General features: G+C 39.9%; 1 protein-coding gene across 16 annotated transcripts in view; it reads right to left on the bottom strand.

Annotated features, from left to right (window-relative positions):
* ZMYM2 (zinc finger MYM-type containing 2) overlaps window positions 1–21507 on the bottom strand; it is a 227519-nt gene that overhangs the window by 69043 nt on the left and 136969 nt on the right. For all 16 annotated transcript variants that reach the window (XR_005600151.1, XM_039543409.1, XM_039543495.1 and 13 more), the window contains 3 exons: window positions 7969–8141; window positions 1747–1912; window positions 331–365 (listed from right to left, as the gene is read on the bottom strand). Coding sequence is in view for 15 of the 16 variants with exons in the window: in XM_039543409.1 (XP_039399343.1) it covers window positions 331–365; window positions 1747–1912; window positions 7969–8141 (374 nt within the window). In the remaining variant the exon portion in view is untranslated. The remainder of the gene's footprint in view (window positions 1–330; window positions 366–1746; window positions 1913–7968; window positions 8142–21507) is intronic.

The following is a 21507-nucleotide window of genomic DNA, read 5'->3' as shown; positions in this document are numbered from 1 at the left end:
CACCTATTCATTAGGAACACAAAACATACAAAAACTATATTTTCTTGTGAATTATCTTTAAAGGGATACTCTCACATAATTCAGCAAGAAAATACCCAGTAGTTTGTTTTAGTGGAAGTGGTTTAAAAAGACACATGAATACATTTTTTTATATAACTTAAGCTAGCCAATTTAGTTTCACTGATCATGATGACAAAAAACAACAAAACCCCCAAAGTTGGATTAATGTTTTCTATTTTAATAATTTAAAAATGTTACTTATTTTGTTGGCGTTTCTTTAAGAGTTCAAGATGTCATTTTAATATATCTAATTATATTTTATATACTTACTGTCATTTTTGTTCGGGAAATTTGACAACCCTGATCTAAAATGTAAAGAGATTCAAAATTAACAGTGCTTATTTTATCAGTTTATATAAAAGGCACATAACATAAATTTTCAACAATAAAAATTAAGACGGTTACTTTATCACAATATTACCGGACAAGCACAGACAACTGTCTATGACAGTTGTGTTCAGTCCTAAGCCCAGTCTACACACAGAAATTACACCCTTTTAACTACACAGGTTTCTAAATCCACTGAGTTAAATCAGTGCAATACCCATGTGAGTTCACTCTCAATCTGGTTTAAGACTACCTTATATCAATTTACCTTAAATTGAGCTTAATTAATAGCGACCACTCAGGTTTAAAAGCGTACACACAAAGATGCTGCACCAATCTGAATGAACTGATTTAAAAACTGATTTAACCAAACTGGTGTCATTTCTGTGTGCAGACAAGCCCCTAAGTATCACTATGATCTCCACATGCACATGACCTTCCTGCTCTTTCTAAGGATCTAGCTGTCTCCTTGTATTAAAGCAAGAGAGCATTGTGCAATTCAAAAAGATGTTGCAAGTTGAGATCCCATGTGAGAAAAACATGATTTTAATGTTTTCACCTCTAACTCCTGGTATCCCCCTTCTCCCGATGATCTAAGGACACTTGGAAAGGAAAAGACCCCAAAGTACAAGCAAAGACAAACTGGAAGTGAGGGAGGAAGAGAGGGTTCCCTGCTCCCTATCCACCATATTAAATGCAAAATTACACTGGTGCTGAAGAGAAGGTAATATGAGTGTAAGTGTGTTCTACTATTCCCTCTCCTCTTGAGATCACTTGGTTTCTTTAACCAGTGTTTGGCCTGAGAGCTGACCTTCAAACTGTGACTCTTGTAGTACAAGTAAGTTTTCTATATGAACAAACATACAGTAAAGGGCAATTATTTAGCATGATCCGCTGGGAATTAGTCTCTTTTTTCTTTAACATTAAACAGAAATTGTGTGTTTAATTCTACCCATGAAATGTACTGAATACCTGTCCACAGAATCAGATTATTAATTGACAAGTTACAGAATTTTTCACTCTCAAAACAGACAATAAAACAAAAAGCTAACATTAAAAATCCAATACAAATGGCACAATAAGCAAATTTCTGACAGTAAAACAGATGTCTGGACAGCGTCTAGCACAATGGAGCTGGTGCCTCTAGGATTTATCGCAAGAAAAATATATAATCTCATCAATTTCTGATTTCTCATTTAACAGAAGTCTCTCCTTTGTAAATACAAGTTCATATTGCTTGTAGAGGTCATCTGAGTGAAAAATATTGAGCCGCAATTGAAATTTGTAAATAAAAAAAAAGTCATTTCAGAATAATGAATGTATAGTTCTGCTGTTTATGATCTCTGAAACATCACATACCATAATGCAAATTTTCAGGTCCTTTTTGTGTTGCCATATTAGGTTCATTTTGTTGACAGTAGAAACGCAGTAAGCAGTGCTGATCACAGAAATGTTTCATTTCTCCACGCCACTGCACTTTCTCTTTGAGAGTTCCTTGAGACTTACAACAGTCACACCTGGCAGCCTTAACAGAAAGGGAGATTTTAACATTTTTTAAAGAAAGAAACCTCAGAAAAAGAACTAAACACTTTACATTTTAAAAGGATACTTAATGATGAGGCTATTTATCATTGATTCTAGAGTACTTTTAAACAGTTAAGTTTCATTTTCAATTGAAACAGCTTCTTTGCCACTTCCACAACATTTGTGTTACCTTCTGATCTGTATGTATAGACACGTTAGTCATTTGGTTTTCAACTATATAAAACTGAAAAAAGGATCAACAGGCGTCATTTGTTTACATGTTTTTAAGTCTGTAAAACTAGCTCATCTCTGCATATTCAGCAAGATATCTATGCGTCATGGAACCATTTTTAACAAGGTCCACTGAAACATTCTGCAAAACAAGAGAGAAGGACAGAGATTGAGACCTCCGTAAGGATTCTTTCCAACCCACAATGAAATAGTAATTAAGCAACAATATTGTTGTCCAATGTTTTGTATTTGAATTATATTGTGAGCTCCTTGGTGAAGGGACCTTGTGTCTATCTACTTTGTGCTATAGCAGTAGTAGTAAAATTGTTATAAATAATAAATATTAATATGATTGTTTAATTTAAGTTTCACCAGTTTTAGAGCAATACAAATATATATTTTGCAAATCTAACAGGAAGCTCAAGTTGCCATTTCAATGTTTCTGGTCAGGAACTCAATGATTAGCACATAACTGAAGTTCCTAAATGGAATCCTGTAGGTCTCCACACTTAGCTTTGCATTATATTATGTCTACATCAGATGCCATGACAACTTTACTTGGGCATCTGTGCCACCCAAAAAGATAGGTTTCCCTTCTAATAAATAAAGCTTCCATTGAAGTGAATCAGTCACACTAAGTTATAATATGAATGTTGATGGTGCCAGTTGCAGTCCCTCAGCAAGCAAGCAAATCTTCATAACCACAATGTTCTTCCCATCTGTTGACACCTGCGTGCCACATGATACTAAAAACAGAGGGGGGGAAAATACAAGGTTTAAGAGTACTTAAACCAGGTAGATCTGTTGAATGAGATACACTGGAAAACCCATTTAAAGCAGTACATGGTGCAACAGATATGATAATTGGTAAAGAGACATGTAGCACTGAAGTTACATATGAGGATCTGATTGCTGAAGAATTGAAATTTGCACCATTAGTGTTCACAGGATAATGAGAGAATGACACCAGGCCAATTAGTTAAAGCACAAAAGAGACTAAGTGGTGTGTGTTTATGTGTATAGCGTGTATGTGCATCAGGTACAGTATTTAGTCTCTTCTGCTTGAATTAGTGGCTTGGTGTCATTCTCTAGTGATCCTGTGAGAATTTCTGTGGAATATTAAATTTGAGCCAAGATTTTGAAATATTAAGGTGCTTATCTATGGACTTAGGAATTGAATTTTAGGCATCTGTTTTTGAAAATACTTGCATTAAAAGTGTTTCTAACCCTTCTAGATGTGACTCAATGCAAGCACTCTCTTTCAGAGTCAACAGAAAGATTGAAACATTAGTTCTGAGAGTTGCAAACTGCTCCATTTCTCTTCAACAGGTGTTAATTCATATGCCTCTTAATGCTACTACTCTAATACTACACTAACTTCTCAGCTAACCAGTTTAGTAGAAATAGCCATCTACTTTGGACTTGTAAATGGAGCTTGATGATAGCAGCACACCTTTCTTTCTCCCCATCTGATTCCTCATTGCAAATATAAGGAACAAGATCTTGCGAAATACAGTGGAAGCGTTCTTTCTGCTGATAATTTATTTCTCCCTCCTTGCTCTTCTCTCCCTCAGTGAAATCTTTGACATATGGACCATTCTACCCTCTAGGACTGCCCCATAATTACTTTATGCACAGACATTTGTTTCTGCTTCTACCTATCGAGCTATACTGTCTCTGGCAGTAGCTCCAACTTTGTCCCAAGATGCCTTTCTCCATAGTGTTCCTCAAGATTCAATTTCCATCTCCACGATTTTCTACCTTCTCTTATCTTTACACACCTCAGCTATCTTGTTCACACTAGTTACTCAATCCCACATAGCCTTCTACACTTTTAGTAACTCCTCCCTATAAACACCCTTTCCCTTTCCTTGAACCAAATAAATTTGCACCGTTGTCTCAAACAATTCTGTTGCCTCTCTCTTCCCTTTCCCTTCCTTCCATCTAGCTTTATCTAGAACATTAGCATCTTTGACCAAGAATTCCCACAACTATTTGCGTATCTGCCTATCATCACTTTCCCAATATTGTTCGTCTATGCCTCAGCCTTGGCTCCACTTCTGCTGAAATCTTTATCCATTCTTGACTCCCTTCTTGTCTTGATTGTCATAGCTCCCTCCCCAAGTTCCAATTCTCTAACTCCAGCATGTACAAAACATTGTCGCCTGCTTTCTCACGTGTACAAAGTGTAAACACATTATTATCCCCAGTCTCAAACTATACTTGTCCTCACTGGGCTTGAGAATAGTTTTCAGTTTCTCTTTTAAAAAACAAATTTGCTTCATGAACTTGTTTCAAACTGCTTCGGGTCCTTCAGTCTCTTTGCTCCCCTCCCCCTGTTCATGCTACATTCACTTCCTCTCTCTGACATCTTGCCTTCTGGAATAGTTCACCTATGTCTTTGCCCCTGCAACTCTCAACCTCCTTTCAAGTCTCAGTTCAACAACATGTATCTTTTCTCCCTTAGCTAAGCTTAAATTTTCAACCTGTTTTTCTACTTACTTTTATTTAACACTGTAAACTGTATTCAACTCTAAAGCATTTTATAATACTGCTTGTATGAAAGACCACACACACAAAAAAGTTGTGATGTATAGTATACTCAGTCAACATTTGAAAGAATTCCTCTCAATACCTTCACTGTTATCACTATACATGATTAGTCCAATCATTAACCCATGGTAAATTTGAGTTACCCTCTAAATATGGGCACAAGCTATAGTCAAAGAAAAACCATTTTTATTCCTAACTTAGGGCTTGTCTACACTGGCACTTTACAGCGCTGCAACTTTCTCGCTCGGGAATGTGAAAAAACACCCCTCTGAGCGCAGCAAGTTTCAGTGCTGTAAAGCGCCTGTGTAGACAGTGCACCAGCAATAGGAGCCGCACTCCCAGCATTTGTAGCTACACCCTTTGTGGAGGTGATTTTTTTACAGCGCTGGGAGAGCTCTCTCCTAGTGCTCTGTTGCAACTACACAAGCCACATTGCCAGTGTAGACTAGCCCTCAGAACTGAGGAAAACCCTTTAAGTTATCATCCTCAGTTTTTTCAGCCAGTGCTCTTTTACAGTAAAATCAAATTACTTTATTGGAACTACGGCCAAATGTCACAAATCAACTAAGTAAGATTACCTTTTATATTTCTCATCTACACAGCTATTCTTTTGAATGATATCCAAACCACTGCTTTTGTATCAATAGATGTAATTACACTGATATATTAGCATAAAGGGATTCAATAATGTAGGGAGCTGGTCTCAGGATACAGAATCCTTCACTTTCAGATCACTTTTTTCTGAATAGATAAGGATCCATATTGCAAGAGCTATCACTACATTTGGCACTGACAAGCTTGTAGGTCTCTCAGCAAAGAATGACAAGGGCTGAATTACTCTTACCCTTCAAACCTCTAGATCTGGGCTGACTCGTGATAGAGTTGGACAGGGTAGGGACCTTGACATACAGCTGCCTTTGCCATACTTGCTATCTGAAGAGAGGATTTTATCCTCCAGGGTTGCTATTCTGAGGCCTCTGGTGAGCATTAATTTCATGTAAAAATTAAGAGGCCCCATACCTGCTAATTATAATACACATGAGAAATTTTTCCAGTTTAAAAAAGTAGACAACAAAGAAAATGGAAATAAACTCTTGTTTAATGAACATAATGCTGGTATTAAACATTATTAGGTCATTACTACTTATTTTACTAACTAAATATATTTAAATTTCTTGAAACTCCAGTATAACATTGGACATTGCGTAAGTGAGACTAACAACTCAAGCATAAATAACTGTTCTTTTAACTTTTTTCAAGACAAAACAGCAAATGAAGTACAAATCGGGGGAGAGGGGTCAACATCTGTCCATTCTTTCTTCTCACATTTTAAAATTATCTTTAAAATTATCCTTTAGTTAGGAAAGGATATTAACTAACAGTTAAAATGTATACCATGTAACTCTAGAAGGCAAAAAAAAGCAAGGAAGATACATGAAGTGGCCTTTTTTTAAATTACATTTTTAATTAAAAAAAGGCATTTGGCACGTGTAGGCAGAGAGAGACTGTCAGCAAGATGCACAAATTTCCAAAAACCTGTGAATGTATGCATGTCTTCCCCACTGAAAAACACCCAAATTTTATAACCATAACTGAATTAGGAAAAGGAATTAAGTAGCATCAAAACACAATGCAACTGCAACAATGAACAATTCAACAGTGTTACATAACACTAGTTTTCACTCAGAAGTGTAAGATCCCAAAATATAAAAATATCTGACAAAATTTAAAACCAACAATACTATCAAAAGCATCTAATTACCAATAAGGCTACTTAAATTACATTGCCTTTGCCACACCACGGTATTAAGGCAAAGCCACTATAATGAAAATTTCAGTTCCTTGTATCACAAGTAAGTACAGCAATTCTTTTAAGCAGACTTATTGGCCCATTTAAGGCATAGCCTTATCACACAGACAGAAGTGCATCTGAAGTAATAGTTTAAGTAATTCCCAAACCCAAATCAGAATCCCATCTCCATGGAAGTTTGGATATTTTAAGCCACTCAGGTGAATGCCCAACCAAGAGATTGGTTCAAGTATAGCAGGGCTGTAATAGATTTTCATATGAGTAGGCATTTCTTATATATGGGATAAATTTCAGTTCCTTACAATCCGTTTAAAAACTTCTTCATCCAATTAATATAATGTATTAAATAATGTCTGTAGTGACTTTTTTTAAACCTGCAGCCAGTTTTTAGCCTCAATCTTTTACATGAGACAGCACAGGAAAAACATCAACACTGTAGCCTGCAGTGGCATTTATTCTAAATAAAGACTGTACACATTTGGCTGTAAAACCTCTGGAAACTGCCAGTCAAAAATATCAAATATCTCTTCAGATTTGGTTCTATTTGGAACACTTATCTTGGATAACTGGACTGTACCCGGACCTCTAATATTTCATGCTTTTTATTGCCTTACTTCCAGGCTGTGTAGGCAGTTTTGGAAAGGTGATGAATTTTGTAATCCTTTGTTTTTTGCATTGTATCCACAAGTGTAGCTCTTGTTTTGGTATATTAAAGTAGTTTTCCAGGCTATTCACACCAAAGATCAAATATTTTATCCATGGTACCAATGGCAGGTTAAACCCAGTCCAATTGCACTTTAACGTCTTTTCCAAAAGCTCTTAAGGCATAATCTTGGCTGGTTATGCACGACAAAGTAGTTAAACGTCCAGGGAATTAAAAAAAGAAGTCATCACATTTGCTTTACACTTCTATAAAAAATCCATTTGGTCTCATTTTTCCACTTTGGCATCCTTTGCACTGGGAAATACTGAACAATTAAAGCCTCTGAAGTTCACAAACAGGGGAAGAAGGGGACAGGCAAAAACAGGAACAAAGAGAAAGAACTCCGTTAACCTATTCTATCATCAGTCTATTTGAGGTACCAGTCAGCTACTATTAATGGGGTTTGGTTTTTTACCAACATTTTGAATATAAGTTAAAATAATTTTTGATTGGCTAAAGTATTTCTATCAATTGTGGACGAAGCAGCTTTTTTTGCAACTGTAAAGTAACAAACATATTGCAGTTCTTTATTAGTTTTTTTTAGTAAACCACTTGGCAAGGGAAACTTGGGTTACAGACAGGTAGAAATGCTGCTCTAAGTTATGAGAAAACTCAAATGATGGAAAGAACATTTGATTATTGTGTTGCAAATGATGTGCTGAAGTAAGCCATATTTCCTAGACAGTCCTTGAACATATCCTCAAGTGCATTTTGTCTTTTTACACTTTGGAGCTCTTGGCAAAAATTCTAAATTACTTGCCTTGAAGTACCAGTCTTGAAATTTTTTACAGCACTCTTCACTGCAGAAATCTCTTATTACACCATCAAGTTCCTTAGTAGCTCCCTTTTTACAGAGCTGTGAGCAGTAATTACAAGTAACACATCTCAATCCTAACCGTCTTGCAAAATCTTGTTTATATAGCAGCTTGCATCCTGGAAAAAAGTTTTAAAAATTAAAACAATGCTTAGGAACAGAGTCATTTTTATAGAATTTTTTTTCAGAATCATTTGAAGTTACAAGATATATTAAAACTGAAACAGCGGTAATAGCAAAAAGTTGGTGCTTCAGACAAATTCAGGTTACACTGTACACTATTATCTTACTATCAAACTTACCTGAATATAACCCATGCACAACTTTAAGGTTATATATAATTCTTTGTATTCTTATCTCACAATATGTAACGCTGTGGCTGCTTATCAGCATTTAAAAACTCAGAATATCACAAGTAGCCATGGAGTTCTATTTAGTTTTTGCCTTCTACATAAGCCCCCACAAAAATCCTTGACTAGGGGTATGTCTAGACCATGATAAAAGACTCCCAAGCAGGGCCACAGCAGGCCCAAGTCATACAGCTTGGGCTCACGGGGCTTGGACTGTGGGGCTATAAAATTGCAGTGTAGATGTTGAAGTCTCAGGTTGGAGCCCAGGCTCTGATACCCAGTGAGGGGACAGGATCTCAGAGTCCAAGTTCCAACCCAAGTCTGAATATCTACATTGCAATTTTATAGTTCTGCAGCTCAAGTCCCGCAAGCCAGAGTCAGCTGAACCAGGCTCTGAGACTCAGTGCTGCAGGTTTATCACAAAAGTGTAGACATACTATTAGAGGTACTATTGCTCAGGTGCATTTCCTTAGAATGCAAACAATAAAAAGCAAAGCATAGACTAAAACAATATTCACACCTTATACAATATAGTGATCTTCAAGCATCAGCTAGCTATCATGGCTACACTCACCCACATTAACACTCCAATAATCTATGTAACCCGTTCATTTTCAGTCTAACAGTACTGTCACTCAACACACAGAACCAAGAACTGAAAATCACATTGCAATACATAATCTGAACTCAAATCTGGCAACTGGTTATTCTGTCATATAATTATCAGTATAAACATGAAACTGTATTAATATATGAATTAACAACAAAATTTTTATATGGTTTTGTTTATTATGTTATAGTACTTTAGATTTTTTTTTTAATAATGTAGCCCCTGCTCAAAGTACTCTAACAGCACGCTGGACCAGGATTCTTCAGTCATCTGGTGCAACAGACTAGAAAATTCTGTCTTCATTTCAATTAAAAGGAGGCTTTTAATGCTTTAAATATGAAAAAGACTAAGACAACAGCCATTATGTTGTTTATTTTTATATTAAATTCTACCTTTTATGCTGTCCCCACATTTTCAGTTTTCAATATGCCACAGATTTCTGTCCTGACAAGGAATAAATGCATCATAAAAGTTGTCATGGGAAGCTGGAGGTTTTGGCAGCTGAGTAGGGGACATTTGGGCTTTTGGCACCTGGGGAAGCAAAGGTGGGAGTTTGGGATTGCTGTATAAATGCATCAGCTGCATGCAACTGCCAGAACGATCAACACTAAAATAGTTAACGTTAACAATGAAATGGTCATCTTCACACTCCAAAGTTAACAATCAATTGAGATGATTGAAAATTCACATCTATCACACTGTTCAGGCGATTTGCAGACTCAGGAAAACAACATTGCATTGTTCTACAGTCAGTTCAAATTTTTCAAGTTATTTTTCAATACCACAAGGGCACTGTTCTGTGGCAAAAATTAACCAAGAGATGGAGTCAATGGCTGCGGAATACATTTTTTTACCTAAGTTTTTCATCAGTTGATCTCAAGAGCTTTATAAGGAGGTCAGTATCATTAACCTCATTTTACTTAAAGGGGAAAATGTGGCACAAAGGCAAAGTGATTTGCCCACGATCACAAAACAGGCCAGTGGCAGCACTGGAATTATAACACAACTATTCTGAGACCTTTAGGCCATACTTCCTCATAGTGCCTTGTAGTAAACAGCAGAACTTTGTGCTTATAGTAAGTGAAGAAATTTTGAATATGTAATAAAACGTGTTTTCTCTCTGGTTCATAATGTGGAAATGCTATTATAACTTAATTATTAAACAATATTACATTGGATGACTGAGTCAAGGTTGTGCATTGAGGTGTGACTTGGTGACATTGGATCACATGGTTCTCTCTTAGAGCCCTGATTTTGAAGGTAAATAGGGGCCCCACAATTACATTTTTATAGTCAGTTTACAGGAGTACAACCACATTTTATGGCACTTCCACCAATTTTGATACATTACCATTTATCATTATCTTTTATCTAATGAGTCATTAAAGATATTTCTACACCGCAATAAAAGACTCATGGCTGGCCCAGGTCAACTGACTCAGGCTCAGGCTGAGGGGCTATTAATCTGCAGTATAGATATTTGGGCTCAGGCTGGAGCCTGGAATCTGAAAACCCGCAACAGAGGACTGTGCTGGAGCCTGGGCTCCAGCCCAAGCCCAGATGTCTACAATGCAATTTTATAGCCCTGGAATGCAAGCCCTGTGAGCCCAAGTCAGCTGAACCGGGCCAGCTGCATCTATGTTGTGGGTCTTTTAGACTATATTCAGACTGTAATAAGACACTCAAATCCACGTTTCTACCCAAGATAAACCGATTTATTTTTGAGATATTATGATTTCATTAAACAGTACTGTTAGAGGGCTTTCCCTTCACCCTCCCACTTTCCTGGTTCTTGTCACGCAGACAGCAAAATACCAGAAGTCTGACGTACAGACAATGTGACGTTAGTTTCCAAACAAGCATATTCTGAAGCCCTTCACATCAAGTCGGGCTTATCTCGATAGGCCAATAGAGTCTGTTCCTCAGTGCGCCATTCCCAGCTCTTACACTGCAGAGCATTTACCTCATGTGCCCCTTCCCAGCTCTGACGCCGCAGAGCCTTGCCTGTGTCCCTGTTCCCCGTTCCCCCCACCCTTAGCAAACATGATTCCAATTTCCATTCCCTCCACTTCCTGTTTGACCCCAGTTTATATAGTAAAATTCTCAGCTATACCTTAAAACCAATCATTTTACTGAAATTTAGCTAACCAATCCTAACATATAGTAACATAATTCTCTAACCAATTATATGCCAAAACCCTAATTAACTTACATCTAGCAAAATTAAACAGCAGACAGAAACAATTAGAGAACTAGATAGATTAACAATAGAAAAGTAGAGGCCATAAAGATAAAACAATACAGAAATGAGGGTTTCACAACCACAACCACTGGTAAGTGATTTCTGCCCAACAGGATGCTATCAAACTAAGTTTTCTTTAACCATCTTAAGATCTGTTTCTTTATCTGGTGGTGATGGGCACCATCAGGACAGGATCGTCTTCCTAACAGCCCAATACCACATTATTTCAATGTGACTGGTTTGGAATGCGAGGATGTGACCATGTGCTTTCCAGCTTATGGCTGCCCCAGCTGCTTAGCCAAAGGCCTTAGCCTAAGAACAAGGCCTCAGACTATCCTAGTGAGAGAAGGCCCATACACAGGCAGACATATGATTTTGATTCTTTGTTTTATACCTCTGTAACTAGCTAAGTGATAAAAATACACGTAAGTTCTTAAAGTATAGGCCTTTACAGGCAGGCCTGAATATCTATATCAGTGGGATCGTGGCTCCCACTGGCCACAGTTCGCCACTCCAGGCCAATGGGGGTGGCGGGAAGCGGTGGCCAGCACATCCCTCGGCCTGCGCCGCTTCTCGCCGCCCCCACTGGCCTGGAGCGGCGAACCACGGCCAGTGGGAGCCACGATCAGCCGAACCTGCAGACACTGCAGGGTGCTTATCCTGGCGAGCCATGTGCCAAAGGTTGCCGATCCCTGATCTATAGTCTAACAAGTATCAAATGCTTCACTAAAATCCAAATATGCTGTATATACACTGAATGACAAATACAGTACAGATACATAATCACTTTTTAAATTTATTCTCACTAGAAGGCAATCAAGTTCATCTTAGATGGATTATAGAAAATCTTGGGAGTTTAAGGACACAGGCAAACAGCAATAGAAAGATTTACTATCAGCACATGTAATATGCTGTTGGCATGATTTTTAGAAGTGCTGAGCACAAATAAATCTCACTGAAGTCAACGGGAACTGCAGGTGCTCAGCACCTTGGAAAAAAATTAAATCATCATGGAATTCTAATACCCGGCAAAAATATAAAACAGACAGCTTGCTTAGAACACAGCTATGCAATGAAGAATTTAGAACACTGCTTGCAAATAAATTAGACATGATCTTGAAGTGATGCTGTCGCCAAAAATATAAAAGGGGTATCACTAAAAATATTGGAGATAGTAATTGCCTTCTATGCAGACTTGTTAAAGCTATGTTTGTGTTAAAAGAATTAGAGAGCAGAACCTATAGAAGATATTATGGAAATGTGATATGATTTAGAAACAAAACAATAATTACAAATACTTGAGTTACTAAATACATAATTCTTCCTTAAAAATGGGATACGTCACTTAAGTAGTTTGGTTTAGAAAATATACTCTTCAACAGAAATAAATCCAATGCATTATCCCTGAAGATGTCAGTGTTTATATTCATAATTTACTAATCAACTGTTCAGTCGTGGAAAGTTTCTTACCTGATTATTTCTTTTCTGCTAGCAGTCTCTCCTACAAATCTGTGACATGTGGGGCTGTTCCCCTCCCCCCTGCAATTCCAGAGGCGGTTCAGCATTGCAGCATAGACTATGCTGGCCACATACCCGTTTCTCCAGCTTTCTACCACAAGAGTAATTCCCAAAGCTGTGTAGAAACCATCACAGTATGATTGGCAACAATAATATCAATGCCAGCTAGGCCCTATGCACAGTAGGTTAATTGGCTCACAACCCATACACATAAATAAATATTGTCCCTTGACTACTGAAGTCACACCGAGGAGGGTAGAAATGTGGGAGATGCTGCTAGCAGAAAGGAATTTACCAGGTAAGAAATTTTCCATTCTGCAGCTCAACATCTTCCACAATTATGAGACACATGAGAAGCAGCAAGCAGTGAACATTAAGTAAGATTGGATAAAGAAACAGATTGAAGTAGACAAATCTCCCCTTGAAAGTAAATGCCTTCAGTCTATCACTATGAGGCTTTCTAATCCTTTAATTGTTCTTATGACTCTTCTCTGAACTCTCTCCGATTTATCATCATCCTTCACAAACTACGGACACAGGATTTCGACAGTATTCCAGGATCAGTTGCACCAGTGCCAAATACAGAGGGAAAACAACTTCTCTACTCCTACTCCCCTGTTCGCGCATCCAATGATCTCACACAGCCTTTTTGGCCACAGCATTGCACTGGGAGATCACATTCAGCTGATTATCCACCATGTCCCCCAAGTCTTTCAGAGTCACTGCTTCCCAGGATACAGTCTCCCATTATGCAAGTATGGCCTACATTCTTTATTCCTACACTTTTTCTGCCCACAATGTAGCTAGTGATCTTGTAAAGTGGGCTCCGATTCCTTCAGGGATAGGTTCGCCCAACAATTTATATGCCTCCACAAAACATAACAATCCATCTTGATGCTGGAAGTCCTTGGCACTTCAGGGGACAGGACATAAACAAGGAACCTGATCATCTTGTCCATTAGTGTGCTTGAGGCAACTCATGTACATCCAGATTATGCCGCAGCTTTTCAGCAGGATGCTGTGGCTTTGGACACATTGGTGGGAAGATTACTTCCCAGGAAACATGAAACGACAAATCACTTTTGATATGAAAAATTCTGGGCTCGTTTGAACCACCTTTACATTATAGAACATGCCATGTGGTTGCTGCATGGATAGAGCAGCTAATACCAAGACTTGTCTGAAAACAGGAAACTGATCAAGCAGCATGTTTTGATTTAAAAATGGTGCAACTTAACCATTCAGAGGGGTGGGTAGTTAGGGCTTTGAGCAAAAGTGACTTAGGAAAGACTAGTCTGACCACAGGTCTAGCAAGCCAGTCTGATCTGAGAAATCTTGAGTGATTGTGATCCCTTGGGTGGTGGTTGAGGTTGTGCAGTGGTTGTAGAAGCACAGGAAGCCGTATATGTGGGGTTTTGAATCCTTTGCCTCTTACCTAGGAGTTCATATAACCACTGATGATAGAATGCTTAAGGAGGTGGTCTGGGTCTATGGGGTTGCTTATGATGTTTCCTCTTTAGGACAGAGGTATAAATCCCTAAGGAACGTAAGGTTGTTTTGGAGTCTTTTAGAGTATGCAATCAGTCTTTGCATTAAAAAGGTTAGACTCAAATGGAAGGTCCTAGATGGTACTCTGGACTTCTCTGGGGAATCCCAAATATTGTGACCATGACATACGCCTCATGACTGTAGCTACTGCAATGGCTCTAGAGGCAATATTAGATGTGGCAACTGCCACTTGAAGTGATGTCTGGCCACTTGCAGGCTTGAACTGGGCCCGGTCTTCCTGCCAAAGTTTGTCTTTAAACTCTGTAAATCTGGTGTAATTAAAAGAAATCATATTTTGCTAACAATGCCTGGTAGTTAGCAACTCTCAATTGGAGACTAGCCAATGAGAATACCTTCCTATCCAAAAGGCAGGGGTGTTTAGCAACTTATCAGTTAGTGTAGTCTTGAAGTATTGTGCCCTGGATCTTTCTGTAGCCACTTGCACTACTCAGGAGTTGGGTGCCAGATGGGTGAGTAAGAACTCAGCCCCTTTAGCTAGTATGAAATACCTTATGCCAGCTCTTTTTCATGTAGGGACACAAGAGCCATGGGTGTGCCACACCAATCTAATAGGTTCCAGTTTGGCTTGATTAACTAGAAGGGCCACCCTCAAAGGGCCAGAGGGCTGGAGGATGTCCAACAGGCCTATTATGTGTCTTTGACCTCTTCGAGAGGTATGTGACGCCACTCTCTGCAACAGTGGGTACAGTCTGTGGTCGACAGGTGAACAGGATTATGAAGGAGCAATTGCCTCATCTGGAGAGGAAAACAATATGCCACGCCAGTCAGAACCGGCTCGATCTCTTCCTTCTCTGCAAATTCTGATAGAACTGGCTGGTATTTGGCTAGCAGAGGAGGATCAATGCAATTCCCTCAGGGATCCCAGGCTTCTACTGTACAGATCAGTGATTCTCAACCTATTTACCATTGTGGGCCAAATATGCAGCGATTTCTGTGTTATGTGGGCTGCAGCCACACAATATATATCTATACACACTACCTGTATGGCCCTGAGGATGTCACATGGGCCGCAGCTGTGTGCTGATTGGGCCACCAGTTGAGAACCATTGGTATAGATCCTACAGACCCCAGTAAAACCAGTAGGGATTGATTGAAGGAGGACCTCAAGACATTACCTATCAACAATCCCCTGCATAACCACATTTGGAAGGAGATGGGTAGGGTCCACTACCCTCCTGGGTTTCCGACCAGGCTTGTTTCCTTTGGAGAGGGAAGTCTCAGCAGGAGCATCAGATTCATTTGGTGAGATGATAGGCTCCTGGTTCTACAAGTGGCACTGACAGAACAACTAGCAGGAGGATGTTAATTACGGCTGTGGTAGGGGATGGTATTCTTCCCCTCAAGGTGGTTTCCACAAGCGTAGGGATATTTCTAAAAAGAACCAGACCTGATAGCAGGGGAAACTGTGGGTAGGACAAAACAATGGTACTCTCCAGCAAGGTGGTGATTTTGGACCTCCCTGTAGTGTGGGGTGCTCCTTCAGATGACTAGGTGGATCCAAGTAATCTGATGGTCCGGTGTTCAGAGGTTTCCGCATATACTGCTTTGGAGCCGTCAGATAGGATCTGAGCACTGAAGTCACAGATGGAATTGTTGGGTACCACTCCTTAAGTTCCTAGGGCGAAGCCAGTACCAGTACCATCGGATTCTTCTTTTTTCATAGAATCATAGAATATCAGGGTTGGAAGGGACCTCAGGAGGTCATCTAGTCCAACCACCTGTTCAAAGCAGGACCAATCCCCAACTAAATCATCCAAGCCAGGGCTCTGTCAAGCCTGACCTTAAAAACCTCTAAGGAAGATTCCACCATCTCCCTAGGTAACCCATTCCAGTTCTTCACCATCCTCCTAGTGAAAAAGTTTTATCCTAATATCCAACCTAAACCTCCCCCACTGCCTTTCCTTCTTGGACAGAAGGTTTATGTAGCCTTAATTCTTTGCAACCCACATGTGAGGGCTCACCAAACTTTGACCGAGACAGGGAGAGATCATTTCTCTTAGAAAGATTTGGACAGAGATCTGTTCTCATGCCTACATTCACATCCCCTACTCTCATGAGACAGTTTCTTTGGCTTAAGAGTTTTTGCCCCAACTCTGGAGCTTGTGCTCAGAGGGACACTGCTCACTGTTTTAGGTAGTTCTAATAGGGAGGTCTCCCCAGCCTGAATCCAAATGGGATTTCATAGCCTGCTCCATGAAATGCTTCTGCAGATGGCGCTCTTGTCTCTCACAAGTTCAGGGAGAGAAGGAGCAGCAGATACTGCAGGTGGTAGCTATATAATCCTCCCCAAGGCAGTAAAGGCAGAACTAGTGTTTGTCACTGGCAGAAAAGCAACCAGGGCAGAAGACAGTTCTTGAACCTTCGAAGTCTTAGCATAGTCTCTCTTCAGAGCGAGAACTCTCCACACACACCCACACCCCGCAACTTTGGGTGGTGGAGGGGGTGGGGTGGGGGAGAATAACTAAATTAACTATACTAACTATAAAAACACAGAAAAACTATTACCTTTGCTTCCTTATGACTTATCTTTTGAATCACCTTCCTACAAGGTGAAGTGGTGGGAATGCATAAAGCAAGCCCTTCAGTCACCTGAGTGGAAATACATCTGTCCCCAGCGACCTGAATCTGCTTCCCTGGTAAAATAACGTGGCAACTTTCTGGTCATGTAAGTGGCGCAAACACCATCTGCCAGGGAGGGTGATTTTCTGTGAAATCAGGTTGAAGACTTCCTGATTCAGACACTATTCTGAGTTATTGACTGAGTGTCTCCTGACGCAGTCTGCCTTACGGTTGAGTTCTCCCATTGTCTGTATTGCTCTTATGAAAAGCCATATTCCCCTCTGCCCATTCCACTAATTGCCATCACTTTCAAGTACAGGACTGTGCTTCAAATTCCCCCTTGGCTGCTGAGGTACACCACCACCACTGAGGTGTTGTGTGACTGAACAAAGATTTGAGTACCCTGGAGATGGTTCATGAATTTTTGGAGGGCTAGCTTCACTGCTCTGAGCTCCAAGGAGTTGATGCTCTTGTTCCTGTCTAAGGAGCTCTATATGCTTTGCGCTGTTCTGTGTTCCTATACCAGTAGGCTGACCTCTATTGTGAGTATTGGGAACTCTGCAGAGCAAACTGGAAAGCCCCTGTGGACATTCCCTGGATTTGTCCGCCATCTGAGGGAAGGGACTGGCACCTGATCTTGAATGCCTTATGGTGAGTGGTCCCCACCTTCAGCAGAAGTTGCAAGCCACCTAATGTGGAATTTTTCCCCAAGTGTAACACCAATAAATGAAACCTGCAGGCCTTTGAGCCAGAGACATTGGGATACGGACAGTCTTCGATTCCTTGTGAGCCTGGATGTCAATTTCTGTAATTTCTCAAATGTGTCCAGTGAGGGATAGGCTTTGGCTACTGATGGATCCACATGCACTCCCATAAAAGCTTTCTTTGTGGAAAGGATCAGGGATCTTTTCCTGTTCATCACAAACTAATAACCTTTTTTCCAAGGGAACCAGTTCTACTTCTCCTATATCCAGAAGGTGAGAGACCGTGTTCAGCACCAACTCGTGTTTTGTACGGTTGCTACAGATGGATAACTGGATAAACTGAGAGTAGAGGGGGCCTTAGTTTGAGAGAATTTACCAAAATTCACTCCTACTTTCACATACTTGCCCATTGTAAAGAGGGAACATTCATTTGAGAAGTGGGATATTATGCCTCCTAGACTCAGACTAGGCCAGAGGCATAGTTTTTCATAATCACAATAAGATTTGGAGAAGTGTGAAGTCTGGCTACCCCGTCTGGTTTTGCTGCGTTTTCCATGGTTCCGGTGTTCTCTTCGGATATACCTGCCATCCTTCCTCTGGTAATTCTGAGATGAGGATTTACAAAAGGAGTCTCTCTGCCTACTGCTGGACTTGTAGTCCCCCTTCTTTTGGCAATGTGTGCAGAAGGGAGAGACTGTTTCAGTTTGGAAGTACTGTCTGCCATTATCTTATCCAGTATCTCTCCAGGTAGGAGACAGAGCCTGTGAACTTAGAAAAGCACAGGACATGTTTACAATGCAGTGTAGACATATGTGGTGCACTTGGATGTTGAACTAGATGCCATAGCGCTGGCTGAGAACCCCAGTGTGTCCATTAAGGCGTCTATGGCAAAAGTGGTTGCTAAGGTTATTTTTAAGGGTTGACATGAAGCTAGGATGGTCCCTGTTGTTCAGGGGCTTTAGGTCATCCAATCAGAACACTGTAGCTCTTGCAAAGCATGTAGTGGCTAAGGATGCTCTGACAGTGGCTGAGGAAGCCTCAAAATTGCTCCAAAGAGTGTTGTGCCTTTGGACAAGAAATCCCTGTATGATGGTATCATCATATCTTTCACTAAGGATGCCACCGCAGCATGTAGTCTTGGTATTTCTGTGAGGGTATTTTTTGGTTGTTGCATTTTGTAGTTATTTAAATGCTTTTCCACTTAAATGCCTCCTCCCCTCATCAGAGTATTCCCATTCACATCAAAGGAAATGTAAAGGGGAATTGCTGTCTCATGCTGGGATTTGGCTAGTACGTATTTGCCTTAAACTGGCAAAGGAATCAAGCAGGATCAAAACAAACCATGACTAACTGCTGTGTAGGGGCTACTCTGCAAAGCTAAACTCTATAACGTCAGAGAAGGGAACAGCGCCACACACCACAGAATTGTGGGAGATGCTAGGCTACAATGCAAAATGTCCAGAAGCTAAGAACAACTTAGAAAGGGGAAGAGTTAAGAAAGAATTACAGTAGGGTTTTTCATTACATAAACAAGACACAAACATGACATACTGTTTGGCAAACACCATACGCACAAGAATTGACTTTTATCTATAAAATACATGTTATATTCATATATATCTTGTGACATTTAAAGGATAATATAGCAAAAGAATTAAAATTGCTATGGAAATTAAAATGCTGAACATCTTGGTGTGATTAAAGTGTAAACCTTAACATTGCAGTAGCAGGATTCTGCATGGCATTTATATTCTTTTTAAAAGGTACATTATTGGCATTAAAAACACTGACAGCATCCCCTTTAAGGTGGCAATGGGACATATAAACAAGGAAAAATTGAAACAAAAAGCAAAGAAATTAATTTGAACTTTGTCTAAAGTCTGACAATAATGAGATCTAGAAGACAAGGCAATAATGTATACAAGCCAGGCAGTTGTCTTCATCCCTATAATTTACAATTTTATAGTCAAGCATGCATTTAAAAGGAAGAAAAAAAAAATGCAGCATACGAACTTTTTCTCAGTACAGTTCTCCATCTAGTGGTCAAACAAAAAACAAAACAAGGAAAAAAAACCCATAAGCAGAATCATTTGCTATATCATTTTATTTAAGCTATGATACTTTTAACAAAGTTAATGACAAAAAACTATTCCTGCATCAATAAATTTGCAAGCATTTTGTAATAAAACACTGAATTTTTGACACCCTCTCTTGTGGATAATTAAAATACAGAGATTTACGGTCTTTCCAGTATTTTGATTTTAATTTACATAATCTAAGATTTCTTAAATAAAAGACAAGAGGTCTATAGAGTCACAACTCAAAACATTTTATTATGCATTCTACTAAAACTTGAGGGTCTAGACTATTAGGAAATATAAAATCTGAATGATCTTATGGTTAAATGTGATTTATGGTTAGAAACAAGTGTTAAAACTGCAGTATGTTACTCAATGGATGTGCAGCCAGTAAGTATTCAGTGTCAAAGCCACTTAGTTTTCTGAGAAAGTTTATACTTTTTTTTTTTTACTCCTGTTTGCTCTGAAAAACCAACACAATATTGTTAAAGTAAGCTGGATTCTGTTTGGCTGAAGCAGCTACAGAAACATCACATGAATCTCCTATTTGCACAATTTTTATACCTGAGTGATGTTGGGGGGGGAGTAGGGATGAAGCATTGTTTCTTGAGTATTCTGATGTTTAGACCCCTAATATTCAGCAATCTTAAAAGTGTGTATCCTCTTCTTCCTTAGCAATTTGAACTCAGGCAAATGCTTTGACCCTACGAAGGGCTTAGAAAGAGGAGACATCCCTTGCTCAGAAACCTTACCCAGGATATGTCTACACTACAGGATTACTCCGATTTTACATAAACTGGTTTTGTAAAACAGATTGTATAAAGTTGAGTGCACGCGGCCACACTAAACATATTAATTCGGCGGTGTGCGTCTATGTACCGAGGCTAGCATCGATTTACGGAGTGTTGCACTGTGGGTAGCTATCCCGTAGCTATCCCATAGTTCCCGCAGTCTCCCCCGCCCATTAGAATTCTGGGTTGAGATCCCAATGCAAAAACAGTGTCGCGGGTGATACTGGGTAAATGTCGTCACTCAATCCTTCCTCCGTGAAAGCAACAGCAGACAATCATTTTGCGCCCTTTTTCCCTGGACTGCCCTGGCAGACGCCCGGGAAAATGTTTTTGACCCTTCAGGCATTGGGAGCTCAGCCAAGAATGCAAACGCTTTTTGGAGACTGCGGGGACTGTGGGATAGCTAGAGTCCTCAGTACCCTCTCCCTCCCTCCATGAGCGTCCATTTGATTCTTTGGCTTTCCGTTACGCTTGTCACAGAGCACTGTGCTGTGGCCTCTGTCTATCATAGCCTGGAGATTTTTTCAAATGCTTTGGCATTTCGTCTTCTGTAACGGAGCTCTGATAAAACAGATTTGTCTCCCCATACAGCGATTAGATCCAGTATCTCCCATACGGTCCATGCTGGAGCTCTTTTTGGATTTGGGACTGCATCGCCACCCGTGCTGATCAGAGCTCCATGCTGGGCAAACAGGAAATTAAATTCAAAAGTTCGCAGGGCTTTTCCTGTCTACCTGGCCAGTGCATCCGAGTTCAGATTGCTTTCCAGAGCGGTCACAATGGTGCACTGTGGGATACCGCCCGGAGGCCAATACCATCGATTTGCGGCCACACTAACCCTAATCTGACATGGCAATACCGATTTCAGCGCTACTCCTCTTGTCGGGGAGGAGTACAGAAACCAGTTTAAAGAGCCCTTTATATCGATATAAAGGGCCTCGTTGTGTGGACGGGTGCAGGGTTAAATCGGTTTAACACTGCTAAATTCGGTTTAAACGCGTAGTGTAGACCAGGCCCCAGAAACAACAAATATCAAAGCAGTACACACTCTAAACTTAACAGTA

Source organism: Mauremys reevesii, linkage group 1 (assembly GCF_016161935.1).
Source record: "Mauremys reevesii isolate NIE-2019 linkage group 1, ASM1616193v1, whole genome shotgun sequence".
NCBI classification, from domain to species: Eukaryota; Metazoa; Chordata; order Testudines; family Geoemydidae; genus Mauremys; species Mauremys reevesii.
The sequence above is the reverse complement of the archived record's forward strand: the minus strand, read 5'-3'. Positions and strand labels throughout refer to the sequence as shown.